This window comes from Wyeomyia smithii, chromosome 3 (assembly GCF_029784165.1).
Source record: "Wyeomyia smithii strain HCP4-BCI-WySm-NY-G18 chromosome 3, ASM2978416v1, whole genome shotgun sequence".
Taxonomy (NCBI): domain Eukaryota; kingdom Metazoa; phylum Arthropoda; class Insecta; order Diptera; family Culicidae; genus Wyeomyia; species Wyeomyia smithii.
In genome coordinates this window covers 35,816,897-35,832,488 of record NC_073696.1, presented here as the reverse complement: position 1 = coordinate 35,832,488, position 15,592 = coordinate 35,816,897, and the positions used below count along the sequence as shown (strand labels likewise).

General features: G+C 34.9%; 1 protein-coding gene across 3 annotated transcripts in view; it reads right to left on the bottom strand.

Annotated features, from left to right (window-relative positions):
• The window catches only part of LOC129731065 (neural-cadherin), a 393,666-nt gene that overhangs the window by 141,343 nt on the left and 236,731 nt on the right, over positions 1 to 15,592 (bottom strand). The window contains exon 1 of one of the 3 annotated variants that reach the window (XM_055690806.1): positions 12,391 to 13,165. The exons of the other annotated variants lie outside the window; for them this stretch is intronic. Coding sequence (XP_055546781.1) covers positions 12,391 to 12,442 — 52 coding nt within the window. The 5' untranslated portion in view covers positions 12,443 to 13,165. Of the gene's footprint in view, positions 1 to 12,390; positions 13,166 to 15,592 lie in introns of those variants that run through there. 3 annotated transcript variants of the gene reach the window in all.

The following is a 15,592-nucleotide window of genomic DNA, read 5'->3' as shown; positions in this document are numbered from 1 at the left end:
GTTACATTTGCTCATACTTCGAAGAATAGAATGGCTTAGTCAAATTTGTGCCGAGAAAAGCTGTCTTGATTTCTAACTTCGACCAGATGGTATCCCTATGCCATTGGTATCCGCTGTCCCTGCATCAGCTGGCCCAGCTGCTATCGATCCCCTGCAACTAGTGCGCAATTCATTGCTATCCACTGCACTGTTACTGCTGCTGCTAAGAGATGACTGCTGTTGTCGCTGTCTAGAACTATTATGAGCAGCTTCGGCATATTTTCAATTGCAAGGTATATGATTCTGTCGACCGTGCTTGGGGAGCAATCATACAACGACCAATCAGAGTTCAAATTTTTCATTTTGACAAGGCTTGACTATTTTCAATAATACAATAGTTTGAATAATAAAACTACAATTATCTTCATTTGGGAAGAATTTTAGAAGATTTTCCAATCTATCGCTACAAGAACGAAGGAAATCCATCGAATACTAACCGATTTATTAGCATTTGAAATTGGACATATTTTTCACTTTTTTCGGTTTTAGATTTTCATTTCACATCCCTATGTAGCCGAACTTCCTGTGAGAAGTATTCTACTTCAAAATAGAGGCTGTACATAACTTTGACAAAATTTCCTGAAACGAGAAACTGATTTTATGCTCAAATGAAGAATCCTATCCTGTGACATGAAGCGATCTGTCGAAACAGAATAATATATATACACCTCCGAGAAATCATACACATTGAAATTCGATGTGAAGCTACACAAGTTAGATTATGTGTACATTACATCTTGATAAACCAAAACCAAGTATGATATCTGATTCCTAGCTATCAAATCGTGCAGTTTCCGCGAGTTGAAAGTCTAAACATGTGCCGTAGAACATATAAATCATCCAGTCTTATAAACGTTGGAAAATAAAACAAAAACATCCATTCATAAATTGTTCTAAAATTACATCACTTAAGCAGGTATTAGACGAAGCAAATATTTGCAGTTTTTGGTACGATTTTTATTTGCACAAAATTAAATCTGTATTGAAAAATAGCAAATATTTGCTTCGTCTAATACCTGCTTTACGTTGCTTGATTATTAGTTTTTTATTCGTTACGTAGTTTGCATTGCTTAGCGATCCATTATGCTTCTACAACAATTAAACGTGTAAACCAATGATGTGATTAATCAAATCAAGCTAAATATTGATAGCAGACGAGTTTTAAAGTGGTTTATTGTTCCGAATAAAGGTTATGTTTTCCGCATTTTTTTTTTTATTCTACAGGATTGCTTTACAAATTTATACTGGTTCAGTTAACAAAAGCTTCGCATTCCGAACCATCTATTTTCTAAAACTGTGCAACGACCTTTTCCTCGGTTGAGTGTCTGAATAGCTAGTTTTTATTATCACGCAATGGGTTTATGACGTTGCTTCTAGAGTGGTTATTAAAATGAAAAAAAAAAATAAAAAAAAATCGTCTATACTTATCCAAATGTAAGCATCAACTAACTATATATTGTAAAAAATAGTATAAGTATTTGAAATAAATTTCCATGTCAACAGAATTTGGGAGAATGAAACTATGATACATTGTTACAAAAAAACTTATTTTAACCCTCTAGTGCCCAAGTCAATTTCTAAACGGGCACTATTTAAGTACATATTGAAGCTTTTCAAAACTTCGACTGAAGCCCGCCAAATGGCGGTATTGGGCACTAGTGGGTTAAAATATACTCCAGGCAATCTAAAAGAAACCTTTCAGTCAGAAAAATACCGTCTGCACAGATGTGTATGTAGTTGAGCGGGGTGAGCAATAGAATAAGCAGCAATGAATTAATATAACATCACGACGGAGACAAGAAGATTGCGGGCTCCAGTCCCGTCTGGATGCTGTACATTTATTCAAGCCTGTATCATATCTTTCAGTTCGCTAACTACATACACTATCTGCATTAATGAAATTTAATGTTAGCTGGTGAAAAGTTGTTATAAAACTGGAAATTAGTTCGAAAATAATTAAAAGTAAGGAATATAATGTATGAGAAAAATAAAAAAAAAATTCAAGAATCAAGACAATTAAAAGACTAAGAGTGAATTAAATATTACTCGGAAACGTAACTCACAAGCATTGAAAAAATAACGAAACGTCACCAAGAGAATAGAAAATCTAACAGTTAAGCATTTTAAAACACTATAGACCAAATAACATGGAATTCACACTGAGAGCGTTAATAATTTCGTTGAGATATGATTATCCGTTAGACAGCGGGTAAAATAATTCGTTTGAGCCGAAAGCAGACATCATACCATTTTTTTGTATCTTTTGCAATAAGCAATCCAATGCAAACACCCTCTCTGCCCCGCTCTCAACTTTGAAAATCTCTGAACAAGATATCCATGTCAGGTGGTAATCATACTCGTGTCGTATCAAGAAATTTCCTCCACTCTATTTGGCCCTCGGATTCGCGTTTTCTTGTTATTTAGCGTTGCATTTCCCATTCGTAGATCCGCTAAAACCTGGTCAAGCCACCCAGCACGTTGGGCCTCTCTGTTTCTGGTGTCATTGTACCGATTTTACTGTACTGTCATCCGGCATCCTCGCGACATGCCCAGCCCATCGTGAAGTGCAAAATGGGAATCTCTCCAAGTAGTGCCTGTAGCTCGTGATTCGTACGCTTGCGCCACTCTCCGTCTCCAAATATATGCATGTTATAGCATGTTTTAGCTTTTTTTTCCGATAACTTCAAGAACGTTCAAAGCGAAAAGGGGCAAGTAGAATCATGATGTTAATACTTTTTCTCGAAGTTTAGCTCGAGTGATCAGAACTGTTATAAGTTCCATCTGTCTCAATCCACCTAATCATTATTCTATACGTTGTTAAAGTTATCGAAAAAATATGCTGAAATGTGCTATAACTTTCTAAGGAAAAGTCCTGGAAATGTTTGGTCTTCAACAAAAACGTGTGTTTTGTATGCCCGATTGCTTATTTAGAACAACGTTTTTTTGTAAAATGTACCCCAATACCCGCATTTTAAAAATAAGAACTGAAATATTTTTGTTTATTTTCCAGTTTTTTTTTTTAATTTTAAAAATTCATTGAAAATGTACAGATCTTTTTCATGCGAGGTAAGCCCGCCCACCAGCGATGTAAGATCGCCCACCATTTTTTGAGGATAAACAATATTTTTAGGGCCGAAACGGTTGATTCTATCGGTATAGTGTCTCTGACAAAGTTGTAGATGGTATTTTTTTTCTTTTTAAATAAAATATACACTGTGAAAAATCTGAAAAAAAAATTTTTTTCTAAGTTTTAACTTATTTTGTTCTCTGATTTTTCAAGTTCAAATCAATGTTTAGGTAACTTTTTTGGTTTTCAAAATAAATAGATTTTTCAGGATTGGGGTTTTTCAAGATATTGAATTCATAATATACCTATCTTTGAGCTAAAAATTAAAACTCATTAAACCTATCTGTATGATTCTTTTGAAGACTTATTATGTATAGAAAAATACTAATAATTATTATTCCTTTTATTTATATTTTCAATTTTCTGTTTTTTTTTTTTGAAGAAGAAAATTACAAACGACTCTATACACCAAATAAACCGTAAAAAAAAACATTACAAAAATTGAGCTATTAGTATTTCTATTACTCCATGATTCAACAACCCTAAAATTTTAGCTTACCTTTTGTAGATTTTACAGGCAAAAACATGTTTTTTTCAAAAAAATTTGAAAAAAAATATATTTTTAATTCTATTTCTATATTTTTTCTTTAAATTTTTTTAGAGTGTGTACTTTTTTCGAAAGTAAAAAACTACTATTTTCAATTCTGCCGGAGACGTCATACCTATCAAAGACACCGTCCTGGCTCTAAAATTATTTTGGTTCATTAACACCATTTTCACACAGGTTTACTTTTTTCAAAAATGAGTCTTGTTAAAATATATTACTAGAAAAGCTTAAACCAAATCGAAAATGGTCGATTAACATCGATGTCTTATGTGGCTTGAAGTTGCTTTACTGATCCTGTAAATATTTCATTTGTAGTGTCGAGGCATTTGGGTCTTGAAGTAAAACAACAAGCAGTTGGATTCGTGGCGGTTTTACCCCTCGTATGGTGGGCGACTTTACCCCCAGTGGAACATTTTCATATTTGACCGAAAAAGTAGTCAAAATTACAAGATTACTCACGGACTTCGATATTTCCTAAAGAAGATTGATTCAGGCAAGCGATTAGACGTATTTTCACGAACAAAACAATAGATTTTTAGACTGAAAAACCTTAAGTCCCGTTGCCGCAAAACAATAGCGCATTGACTGGTTGCCAGCTGAAAGGTTGTTTTTGATTATTTCTGCGACCGTTCGTGCACTATCAAAACAGAAAAACGTGCAAAATGTTATGTAATTATACTGTAATAGACACGTTAAACTAGTAAAACTACGGTGGGCGGTCTTACCCCGCAGGGCGGTCTTACCCTGTTTACCCCTACTGATCAATCATTTTAGATTTCGCTGAAACTTTGTTCAGTTGTTCTTTTGAAGTTGAGCTACGTCTTTGTTTTCTATACTGGTATGCATTCTGTAAAATTGGAAATGAAACTGGCAAATGTTGCGTCAGATTACAAACGGTAATAACAGCATAACCACATGATGGTTAACAATAGCCAACCATTCCCTGTGATATTCTCTGTATCAATATCCAAAAATGAATTGACAGAGTCTCTCCGTCCCAATAGCTCAATTTATGTTTGCTATTACGAACCTAGACTAATTTGATGTCTCGAAGGTAAAGAGTTTTCGAAAAGTTTGAACAATTTCTAAACCTACTGTTAGAGCGTAATAGAATCTGATGTCTTGAAAGAAAACATACTGGTAAAAGTAGCAGTACCGTAGAGTATATGTGAAGCAGAGCGCCGCTGGTATCTCGTCGTCTATCATTGCAGCGGACTGGACTACTATTCGCGTGCAACCAAAACTGCAATGCTGCTACTGATGGCGATTGATAATTTATTTCATGAATATGGTTACCATAAAAACCTAAAATTACTCAACAAGAATTGAACATTGTTGTAACGGTTATAAGTTATAAGATATTTTTGTTTAATTTTATCTTCGAAATTCACTAAAAAATCGTGACCGACATAATATCGAACGAGTAAGTTCATAAAAATACTAATTTATAGAAGAGTAAAAGCCGGCGAGTGCTTGTGATTTTTTTGTCCATTTACTTTTTCAGATACTTTTTTTTACATTTCAACATTGTTATATGATATTTTTTATTTTTAACTTTACAAATAACATAATATACTCATATAAGCTGTCTTCGTAATACAGTGAAATTGTTGGCAAATGAAACAAACTTGTGAAGCAAAACTTTAACTTCGTTGTAATTGTTGGATGTTTTTTGCCCACAAAAAAAAAACGTTACAGGCACAATATCACCAAGTGTAAATTAATTTCTTTCAAGCACTGTTCAAAATATTTTTGAAAAATGAAGGGAAGGCTGAGAATTAAAATACGTGAATCACTGAACAAAGGAACTAGTTCTATCTGTAATTACAGTGTTTAGTCCCACGTCACCATTTCATACAACCCTAGAGCTGTATACCTTGTAGTATTTTGCCTATCCAGAAATGAGACTGGTGAGTGAAAAATTCTACACTAAAAAGGGTTTTAATATTGAAAGCAATAATGTTTGCTACTATCTGTCAAAATTTGTTGCTGGTAGAATTAGAAGTAAAAAAAAAACTTTTTTTCTGAGCCAAAAAGATATGTTTGATTCATGTTATGACTTCAGCAAAGTTGTAGATAGTATTTTCTTCGTTTAAAAAAATATACACTGCTAATTATTGACGGTGAAATACAAACTAATAAAACTATGATTTTATGGAAAAAAACCTCTTATTTTAAATTTTTTTACAGTGTTTATTTATTTCAAAAGGAACTTTTCCGAATCAAACAAACGGTTTAGACACAAGGAATATTTTTCATCATTATGAGACATTCGGCGCACAAATATATATTTTACACATTAATCACCTTTCTGGAAAGGACCTTTTGAAATAGCAGTCTTGAGTCTACATAAAGAACTGAAAAATTAAACCATAAAATGATCTATTTATCAAAAAGTAACAACTGCACAAAATTCAGCAAAATCGGAAATGACATGCTAATAAAATATTCGTCTTTAGTAATTTTCCATGGAATGCCTCAGTTAGGAACGCAAGTAATGAGTTAATGGAACTTTGTTATGTTCTACATAAGCTACCATAAATCCTGTAACCTTTCAATAAGCATAAGTTTTACCTCATTTGAAAAAAAAACTCAAATTGGAAACTACAAAATTGATGTCAAATCCAACGCAGGGAATTTTGTTAAGGGGCCGTTCAGTAATTACGTCAGCAAATAGAGGAGGTTAAAAAAGTGGAAAAATATGCTTACGTAATAATTGAACGGCCCCTAAAGGAATATAAGTAATTTACTGTGGTATAAGACAAAGCCAATTCAATAAGACGGAAAATTAATGTTCGTCTATAACGGTTGCCCATAAGGTTTGCCCTTATGATGTCTTACATAGATTATACGCTGTATTTTCAATATTTTTTTCCTAAACATATTATGAAAATTTAAAGACGACTGGATCATGAAATTTCAAGGGAAATACGGCTTTCTCAGTCTTAGGGGTGTATCAAAACGCTACTAGGTTTTATGTCCGACGTTTCGGCTTTTGAACTTGGCCTTCCTCAGGGGATCTGCAAATTTATTAAAGATATTTTATAAAAATAGTACATTTTTTTCCTATTCAAAAACTTTGACATGGTTTTTTCTCAAAAAATTTCATAAAGTTGTACCGTTTTTCATTCAGCCGGACTATTGCATACGATTGCGAAAAACAACCAGAACCAAAACACATATCCCACCACCAGCGTTAACACCAATACAGCTTGAAACGACATTACAGCCAAAACCATTACCAATAGATGCAAATTTTATCTCCACTGAGCAGGAATAGTGAGCGGGATAGAGTATCTCTCCTGCCCTATATCTATTAACCACACAAATACTATTTTCAAGCATTTAATTATATAGAAACGAAAATTATAAGTTAGAGTCCATCTTGGTGTTTCCAGAGGTGTGATAAAAAGCCCGAGAAAACGAATTAAATCCACCAACGCTTTGTGATGTGGTAAAAGTTTGTAGGTAGTTTCTAAAGCTCAAACTAACTCTAACGTTTCAATATAAGTATTTTGAAAGAGAACCTATAGAGCAAAATCATTTCAAATCGTCTGGAAATACGCGAAAATTTAATCGACCATTTTTGATTTGAATGAAACTTTGCACACGTATTTGGCTTAGCAAACTGAGCATTTTTCACAGGTGGAGAGATTTTTTACACCCATGAGTTACATTCTAAAAGGGCGTATGCCTTTTGGCATAGGTTTTATTCGAAACATTGTAGCCCAGAAACCGTTGGTTGTATAGAAAAACTGTCTGAGAATGAGTTGTAGGGAAATAAAAATACAAATGCAAAAAAATATACACTGTACAAAAAAAAATTTTTTTGACCAAAAAAGATTAAAAATAAAAATTAAATTTTAATTTAAAAAAAAAATCGAATTTTTTTTTATTTTTTTTTTTTTTGAAGAAACTCGACGTTGATACGCAACTTCTGAAAAAAAGTCCAGGATGGAGAAATGAAAAATATATTTTTTTTATGGTAGATTAATTTTTTTATAAAAATTCTAATTCAAACAGTTTTCAAAATATTTGTATTCTGATGTTTTCAAAAGATGCAGAGAGTCATTTTAAATCAAAAAGCTCTTGGTAGTAAACATTCTGAAGGCATTGGTTTTCGAATTATTTCTAATTTAAGCTCGAAAAATTATAATTATTTAGGAAAATACACGTTTTTCTTAATTTGTCTATGGTTCTCCAGCGAAAACCATACGTTCATTGGAATCTTTGATCAAAAATACACAATTGATTCTTTGACCACAAAACGATTGGGCGAACGGTTCTCAAGAAAAGAGTTAAATGTTCTAAGTGATATAAGAATCAAATATTTATTTTCGAGTTTTATTATCTTTGGAACATATTTTTTTATGACATAGATACTTTACAGAACTAGTTTCACCTTATATTTTATATACATCATAAGTAAATGATTCGTCAACTTTTGAAAACAGCTTCCTTTGTATCTTATTTTCTGAAATCGAAACAAAAGAGTAATACTTTTGTGTGGCAGCTATTATAATAGATTTTTTGAAAATATTGCTCCATTTTGTTACTCCTTGTTCATATTCTTCATATGATACCCAACTATATGACATTTTTGATGAATTTTCATTACTTTTCTGATTAGCCCAATCATACAATTCTTTTGCGCTTGTAATGGGATGTTCATGTTCTTTAGCTAAACTTGCATTTCCTGCCATTCGTTTTAATATGCCACCAATTGCATCGCATGGGCCTTTAAAATAAGAAGTCGCAAAAAAAATGCTACTCTGCATCGACGTTATATTTTGTTTTGAACTTGCAAAGACTTGCAAAGTTTTTTCTATTTTTATATTGTGAGGCAGCTCCATCAGACATTAATATCGCTTTTTTCAACTCTATTGTTGTTTTCAAAAAACTCAATAATTTGGAAATGAACACCTGAACCGCAACAGTATCATGATGGAGTACTTCCGATATTGTGATGAAGCTGATATTTTTAAGTGTTCCAGATTCTGAATAGTAAACAACGAAGGGATGAATGGTGACTTGACTATCATTCCAATAACTACACGAATCACAAATTGATAAAGACGTATTAAAATGAGCTTGACTGTTCAATATTTTTAATTTTGCAATAACGTTTTCGTTTAATTTGCGTAAGCTTGATGAGCACCGATGATCAGGAAAGGGTTTACAGCATTTGGACTTGGTGTATTCCATTTTCACTTTATTCATCTTCACAAAATGCAAACTGTTACTAACACATCTGGAGTAGTGCAATCGTATTTATATACGAAAACAGATATTATAGGTAACCCAGTAGTTATTGGTTGCGTACTTTACAAACAGTTATTATTAGTAAACAAGAAGGTAGTGTTGCATGACAAACATATTTTTTTATAAAACATCCGGAAAGGGGGAACGTGTAGGTAGGCTAAGGTTTAGCGCTTGAGTTTTTTATCCAATCGTTTGGTTGTCAAAGAATGAATTGTATATTTTTGATCAAGCATTCCAATGAACGCATGGTTTTTGCTAGAGAACCATGGACAAATTAAGAAAAACGTGTATTTTCCGAAATATTAATAATTTTTCGAGCTTAAATTAAAAATAACTCGAAAACCGATGCCTTTAGAATGTTTACTACTAAGAGCTTTTTGATTCAAAATGACTCTCTGCATCTTTTAAAATCATCAGAATACAAATATTTTGAAAACTGTTTGAGTTAGAATTTTTAAAAAAAAATTAATCTACCATAAAAAAAATATTTTCCATTTCTCCATCCAGGACTTTTTTTAAAAGTTGCGCATTAACGTCAAGTTTCTTTTAAAAAAAATTCAACTCTTTTTTTTGAATTGAAATTTAATGTTTATTTTTAATTTTTTTTTGGTCAAAAAAATGTTTTTTTGTACAGTGTATATTTATTTTATGGTGCATTTTTAATTCCCTACAACTCATTTTCAGACAGTTTTTCTATACAACCAACGGTTTCTGGGCTACAATGTTTCGAATAAAACCTATGCCAAAAGGCATACGCCCTTTTAGAATGTAACTCATGGGTGTAAAAAATCTCTCCATCTGTGAAAAATGCTCAGTTTGCTAAGCCAAATACGTGTGCAAAGTTTCATTCAAATCAAAAATGGTCGATATTCGACCATAGGTCATTTGGCGCGATCTTGCTCTATAGAGAGCTATGACAACTTATCGTAAAGCTTTGTACGCTGAACGAAAAACGGTCAACTTCACGTAAGTTTTTTGAAAAAAAACAATGTCAGAGTTTTTGAAGACGAAAAAAAATGTACTATTTTCATAAAATGTTTTTAATAAATTTGTAGATCCCCTGAGGAAGGCCAAATTCAAAGGCCGAAACATCGGACATAAAACCTAGTAGCGTTTTTATACACCCCTAAGACTGAAAAAGCTATAGTGTAAAATGCTGATTTTCTTTTGCATTTTTCTCTGGAGAAAACTGAAACTATATTCTAATTGATCAACATGGGTTTATACCCATACACTCGGCGTGTCTGAGATACTGACTTCATGACTAAGCTCGTATGTTTCAGGCCGCACTTTGAGTGTCAAACTGGTTTCACATGCATTCAGCAACATTTCCGAAGTACCTCAAGGCATTAATCTACGTCCTCTGTTTGCCTTGTACTTCGAGTTTATCATTATTTTGCTGGGCGCCGGGTGCGTATTAGTATATGTCGACGATCTGAAGATCAACCTTTGTGTGACATCTGTCTAGGAACGCTACCGTCCTCAAGCATCGTTGGATACCTTTAGTGACTGGTGTAACAGAAACAAGCTCACAATAAGCATCGCTAAATGTGTGATTTTAAAATTCCATCGTTGTTATGTACCCTTGAACGCATTGATCAACGATCTTCTATTGGAACACAAGGTCACGTTCAACCAACATTATATCGCTATCATTTCCAAAGGTTCGTATCGCTATGAGATGTCTACCCTGGAGTACACCTAATAGTCTTCTTCACTACGAGGACAGGTGTCAGTTGTTGGATCTAAATCAAGTTTCGAAGTGGTCGCGGTAGAATCACATTTTACTGCGATAATCGTCTTCTTCTTCCTCTGACGATACCAAGGCTCGCTGTCTTGATACATTCTTGAACAAACATGTCAAACGAGTACCGCCACCAGGACGTTTTTTTTCTCAAACGTATTTTGACTTTTTTTTCTATCAAATTTTCGTAAGTTGCAATAGATTGAGTTTTAGATTTAAGCTATTATACTAATGTAGATAAGGTCAATGTTGTCAGATGAATAAACCAAAACACAAATACAAATACAGAAACAGCCTTTTAAAATTTTAGTAACGAAAGTTCTAATTGTTCAGCTTATTTCTAATAGTTGAACTGAAAATTATGATTTATGTTCGAAATCGTATTTTTCTGAAGTCATTTTTCACTGGAATATGACCTTTTTGAGTGTCAATTAGTATTTTTCGCCTGAAATTCTGGTATTTTGATTTTTTACGGACAACAAACTTATGAAATCCTTTTCGCATAAAATTGATTTCAAGTAATTTTGTTCCCAAAAGAGAATCATTAGAGTTTGCATATATTATAAATAAATATATATTTAAAAAAATTCAAATATGTTAATACCCGTTTAATCTCAAATGGTTGATTTCGATTCCACATGCCGGTAAACGACTGCAGCCATCGTGCTTATGGCGTAATTTCAATTGAGTCTCACAGCTTAAGAAAATCTTTTATTTCTCGAAGCTAGCGGCTAACAGTTGATATGGGATTTTCAACAATAGCTATGCCCTGAAGGGAAAACTCCACAGTTGTGACACAATTAACGCACTCTCAGTGGGGACAATAAATGAAGCGAATAGGATTGCGGTGTTTTGTCTCCCCAGCTGTTGGTTGAGCTGTATAAGCAGCATCACGGTTTTGATCTATAGTTCAAATATGGCTGAGAGTTATTTTTATAACGTAGTTAAGAATATGTATCATAATCTCAACTTAAGTAAAGAAAATAGCCACAAAAATGATATGAATGAAAGAGAATTGTAATTAAAACAACGAAAAAAAAGTAATTAAAATAAGTGAAACTTTTGGAAGAGATCACGCTGGCCATTAGCAGAAACTTATTGTTTTATAGTTCCATGAAGCTAATCGTAGGATGGTGAAAACTTTAGCTTCCACGAACGGCCTGCTGAAGAATATGTTAGATTTCTCTCGCTGCTCTCGATTCTACTGTCAAGCTCCTAGGCACTAGCCATTAATCTAAGATGAAATCAGTTGTATTGTTCTTCATTACTGACCATTTAATTCAAATGAAACTGTACACCGAAAAACTTGTACAACTTTCGCCTATTAAGTAGTAGTAAAGCGTTCAGTCATCAATTCATTCGAATGCACAAACATAAACGAAACAACCATCGTGGACCAGTTTTTGTATTATCACTGACTGCAAAGTGCTCCTCGGGTTTAATATTAAAATGCTTTCCACGCGAGCGACACTCGCCTGCGAGGACTGCAATCAAACCAAGTGGATCCTTTCGAATGCAGCAAACCGGTACAAAGTCGCCAAGTTTCGCACATTTTAGCAGTAAATAGCAATAACCGTCAAGCGATTTAACGTTCTCGCGCCATTATCCGCTGCTTAAAAGGGTGAGCAAACGATTCGCCTTTAAGGTGCAGCAGAAAATCGCCCCACTTACCTAGATACGTGCTGTTCGTGAGTACCCAGAAGATTTTAAGTGGATCTACCATCACTTTCGGCGGGTGAATGTGATGAAGACACTGAGAGTATAGCAAAACCGCCACTAGTCACCAACAGTGGTATCCTTTTCTGCGGTGGAAAATCACTTTTTCGTCGCGGCACAACACTTGCGGCCAAAGTGACACTAGCAACAGCACCAAACCCCACACTGGAAGCTCGAACTTCAAAGGTGAAACCGCCGGGAAAAACATCAAGCACATTACAAATTCCACCCATGTATGCTCAATCAACTTCATCGCACTGGGGATGGTTTTTGGGACCTTTTACCAAGCATGCCAACACGATGATGGACTCTGCGTTCAACCTGCACTCGAGATCGGGATCGGGTAAAATGTGGGGGAAACTATTTTATCCGCTAATGAGCACAATCTAGAACCACTCAGCAGCAGAACGATTGAGCATTCTGAAACCACTCAGGCACAATCAATCACTTGATTTAAATCGAGATTAATGATCGGGAAACCGGTAGCTCCATTAACATCCGTATCCTGTTTGGGTATTGATAAACCGTATCCAAAATTAGTTTTCCTCCATCACTCGGTAGATCCGCGTCACCGGAGACAGAATTGAGTCTAATTGAACCGCAATTATCACTAGTGATTTTTCTTTATCCTTAGAGTAAATAAGCACAGACGCGAAACACGCGATTCCGTGGCTCCCACGCCAGCCAAACACGATAAGAATCGATCTTACAAACCGCTCGCTTACCTGCACCGTATGCAACTGATTATGCTTCTGGGAGGCGGAAAGCTGCTATCATCATCACGCGCCAAAACTTTCCAGGATCAAACTTCGCTCCCTCACTCTCTCTCTCTCTCTCATTTCCTTACTCCCATTATTACGCTCTCCTAGCTAGCCGGGCACTTTCCGTTCCGGCACAACTTTCGAACGTCCTTCATGAGCTCCGTGGAAATCAAAACAAACAACACTCACGGGAAGCTTGCAAGTGCCCCTGCGCAAAAACTCCTTCACTCGCTTTCCCCGAGCACGGAACTCAAATTCACTACCGGCGACACAGCGAAAGGTTTTTGTGCTGTCTTTCTAAAAAGTTACACTCTTTAATTAAAGTGATTATGAACAGAAAACAGCTCAGCTCGAGCCATGTTCTTGTTCTTCGTTATTCACTGATTTTGCTGAAACTTTTTCCATTCAGTTTAAAACGAATCTCAGCATCAGCAAGACTGTTTAGCCGGGCTGGGTTAAGCAAAAATGTCATTCAGTAGGTCTAGTGTATAATTAAAATTTTGTAAATGAGATGCCGGGAAACTTTCACGATAAAAAACCGTGGAATTGTGGGAAAATACAAAACGCTTCAAATGAAGTACAGCGTTGGTATTCTCATTTGCAATGCTTTTTTCCGCTGAAAAAAGATCAGAAACTTTCAATTTTGAATACACAGTATACGATTGCCAGTTTATAAAGCGTCAACCAGTTGCAGTGTGGTGTTTGATAAAAAAACAGAGCATGGTTCTGTCAGTCAAAAACAGCGTGTACCTCTGGAATTCGCGCGGATCCAATTTCATCGTTGAACTGCCTTTGTCGTCCTGCGAACAGAGCAGCATTCGGTTACTGGGTCTGTTGGTGGTGATAGGCCTGTTTTAATTAAAAGTTTTTCGAATCGATGCGCTAACAATGCCATAAAATGGTACTGGAGCGTGGAGCGCGCTGTACCCGATACTGAGTCGATAACGGAGACGAAAGGTTAGCTAAATTGGTCAATTGAAATGAAAATCGTTATAGAAAATTGTTACCCGCAGCGGCATAGCATTGGTTGGGCAGAAATATTCTCCACAATATGCATGTTGTTCAACAATTAGGGAAATTTTTGTGATTTAGTGTTGTGTATGAAAAAAAAATGGTTATACATTCGCAAGTATTATATGGAGGGTTACAGAAATAAGCTACGCTCGCTTCGTGTCATAATAACCGTGAGACGTGACAAAAAGACGTGAAAGCTGCAAAGCAGAAACTGAGACATCAATCTGCAGTACATTCTTTGTTTTGAGACACATTCGAATTATGTATTTATGCATTGGCGTCGAAAAGCAATCAGCTCCTGTCTAGATACGATGCAGGCGCTTGGTAGTTGATTAATACAGTAGAATTGGCAAACATTAATGTACGACTCGAACCACTTGATTCAAACCGAAATAAAACCTGAAAGTATATACAGGTGAAAATTTTGATCATTTGATAAATTTTATTCAAACACTGTTTCAAGTTTATTGCTAAATTACTTATCGACCGATTTTGAGTGGCTTCGAATTCAATGAAATTTTGCACACATTTGTTGTCGGACAAACTGAGTTTTTTCCACGGGTGGAATTGTTTTTTGGAATCAAGAGTAATTTTCTTAAAGTGTGTTCGAATTTTGGAATACACTTTCTCTAAAATACTGTAGCTTAGAAAACGTCTAAAAAGCCTGTCTAAGAATGAAGTGTTGGGATAATGCTTCGCCAAAAATACACTGAGAAAAAACCTTCTGTTGGTAATCAATTTTATTTTATTCTACTACACGCAAAACTTTTCCTTATTATCTTAGAAGCAATAGCGCAAAATTGCCTTTAAGGCAACAAACCTATTACTAAAAAGGTAATAAAATTCTTCCCCAGTCAAGTAACAACACATACTGTCATATATTTAGCACGTGTTACGGAAGTACGACTATCTAATAATGGTCGTTTCAATCACTTGCAACCACATGCAAAAACTGCTCCCTTTCCATCTTAAGTAAAAAAAAAATCACATACCGTCGCATATGTTGCACATGTTACAAGTTTCTTCAATCTCCAATTCATCCGGTGAGCGTGTATTAGTTCGCTCGTTGTATGCATACGGAGTAGAGGAAGAATATGACAAGAGCTGCCAAGCAGCATTTTCCCCGTCATAGAGTATGCAAACGTTGATGATTTCAAAGACTTGAAATGCGTCTTTTAATGACATCACGATCTGTAAACTGTGTTAGAGAAAAACAAAAACATTCGCTTTCTTGCAAGCTATCCAAAACACATACTCATTGGTTCATGGAAACTCATTTGCACCTGTTATAAAATACAAAACTCGTGCCCATCCAATATTCGCAACTTCGGCAACTCTGTTCAGACAGTATAACATATTTTCATTTCATGTAAACACTGGGG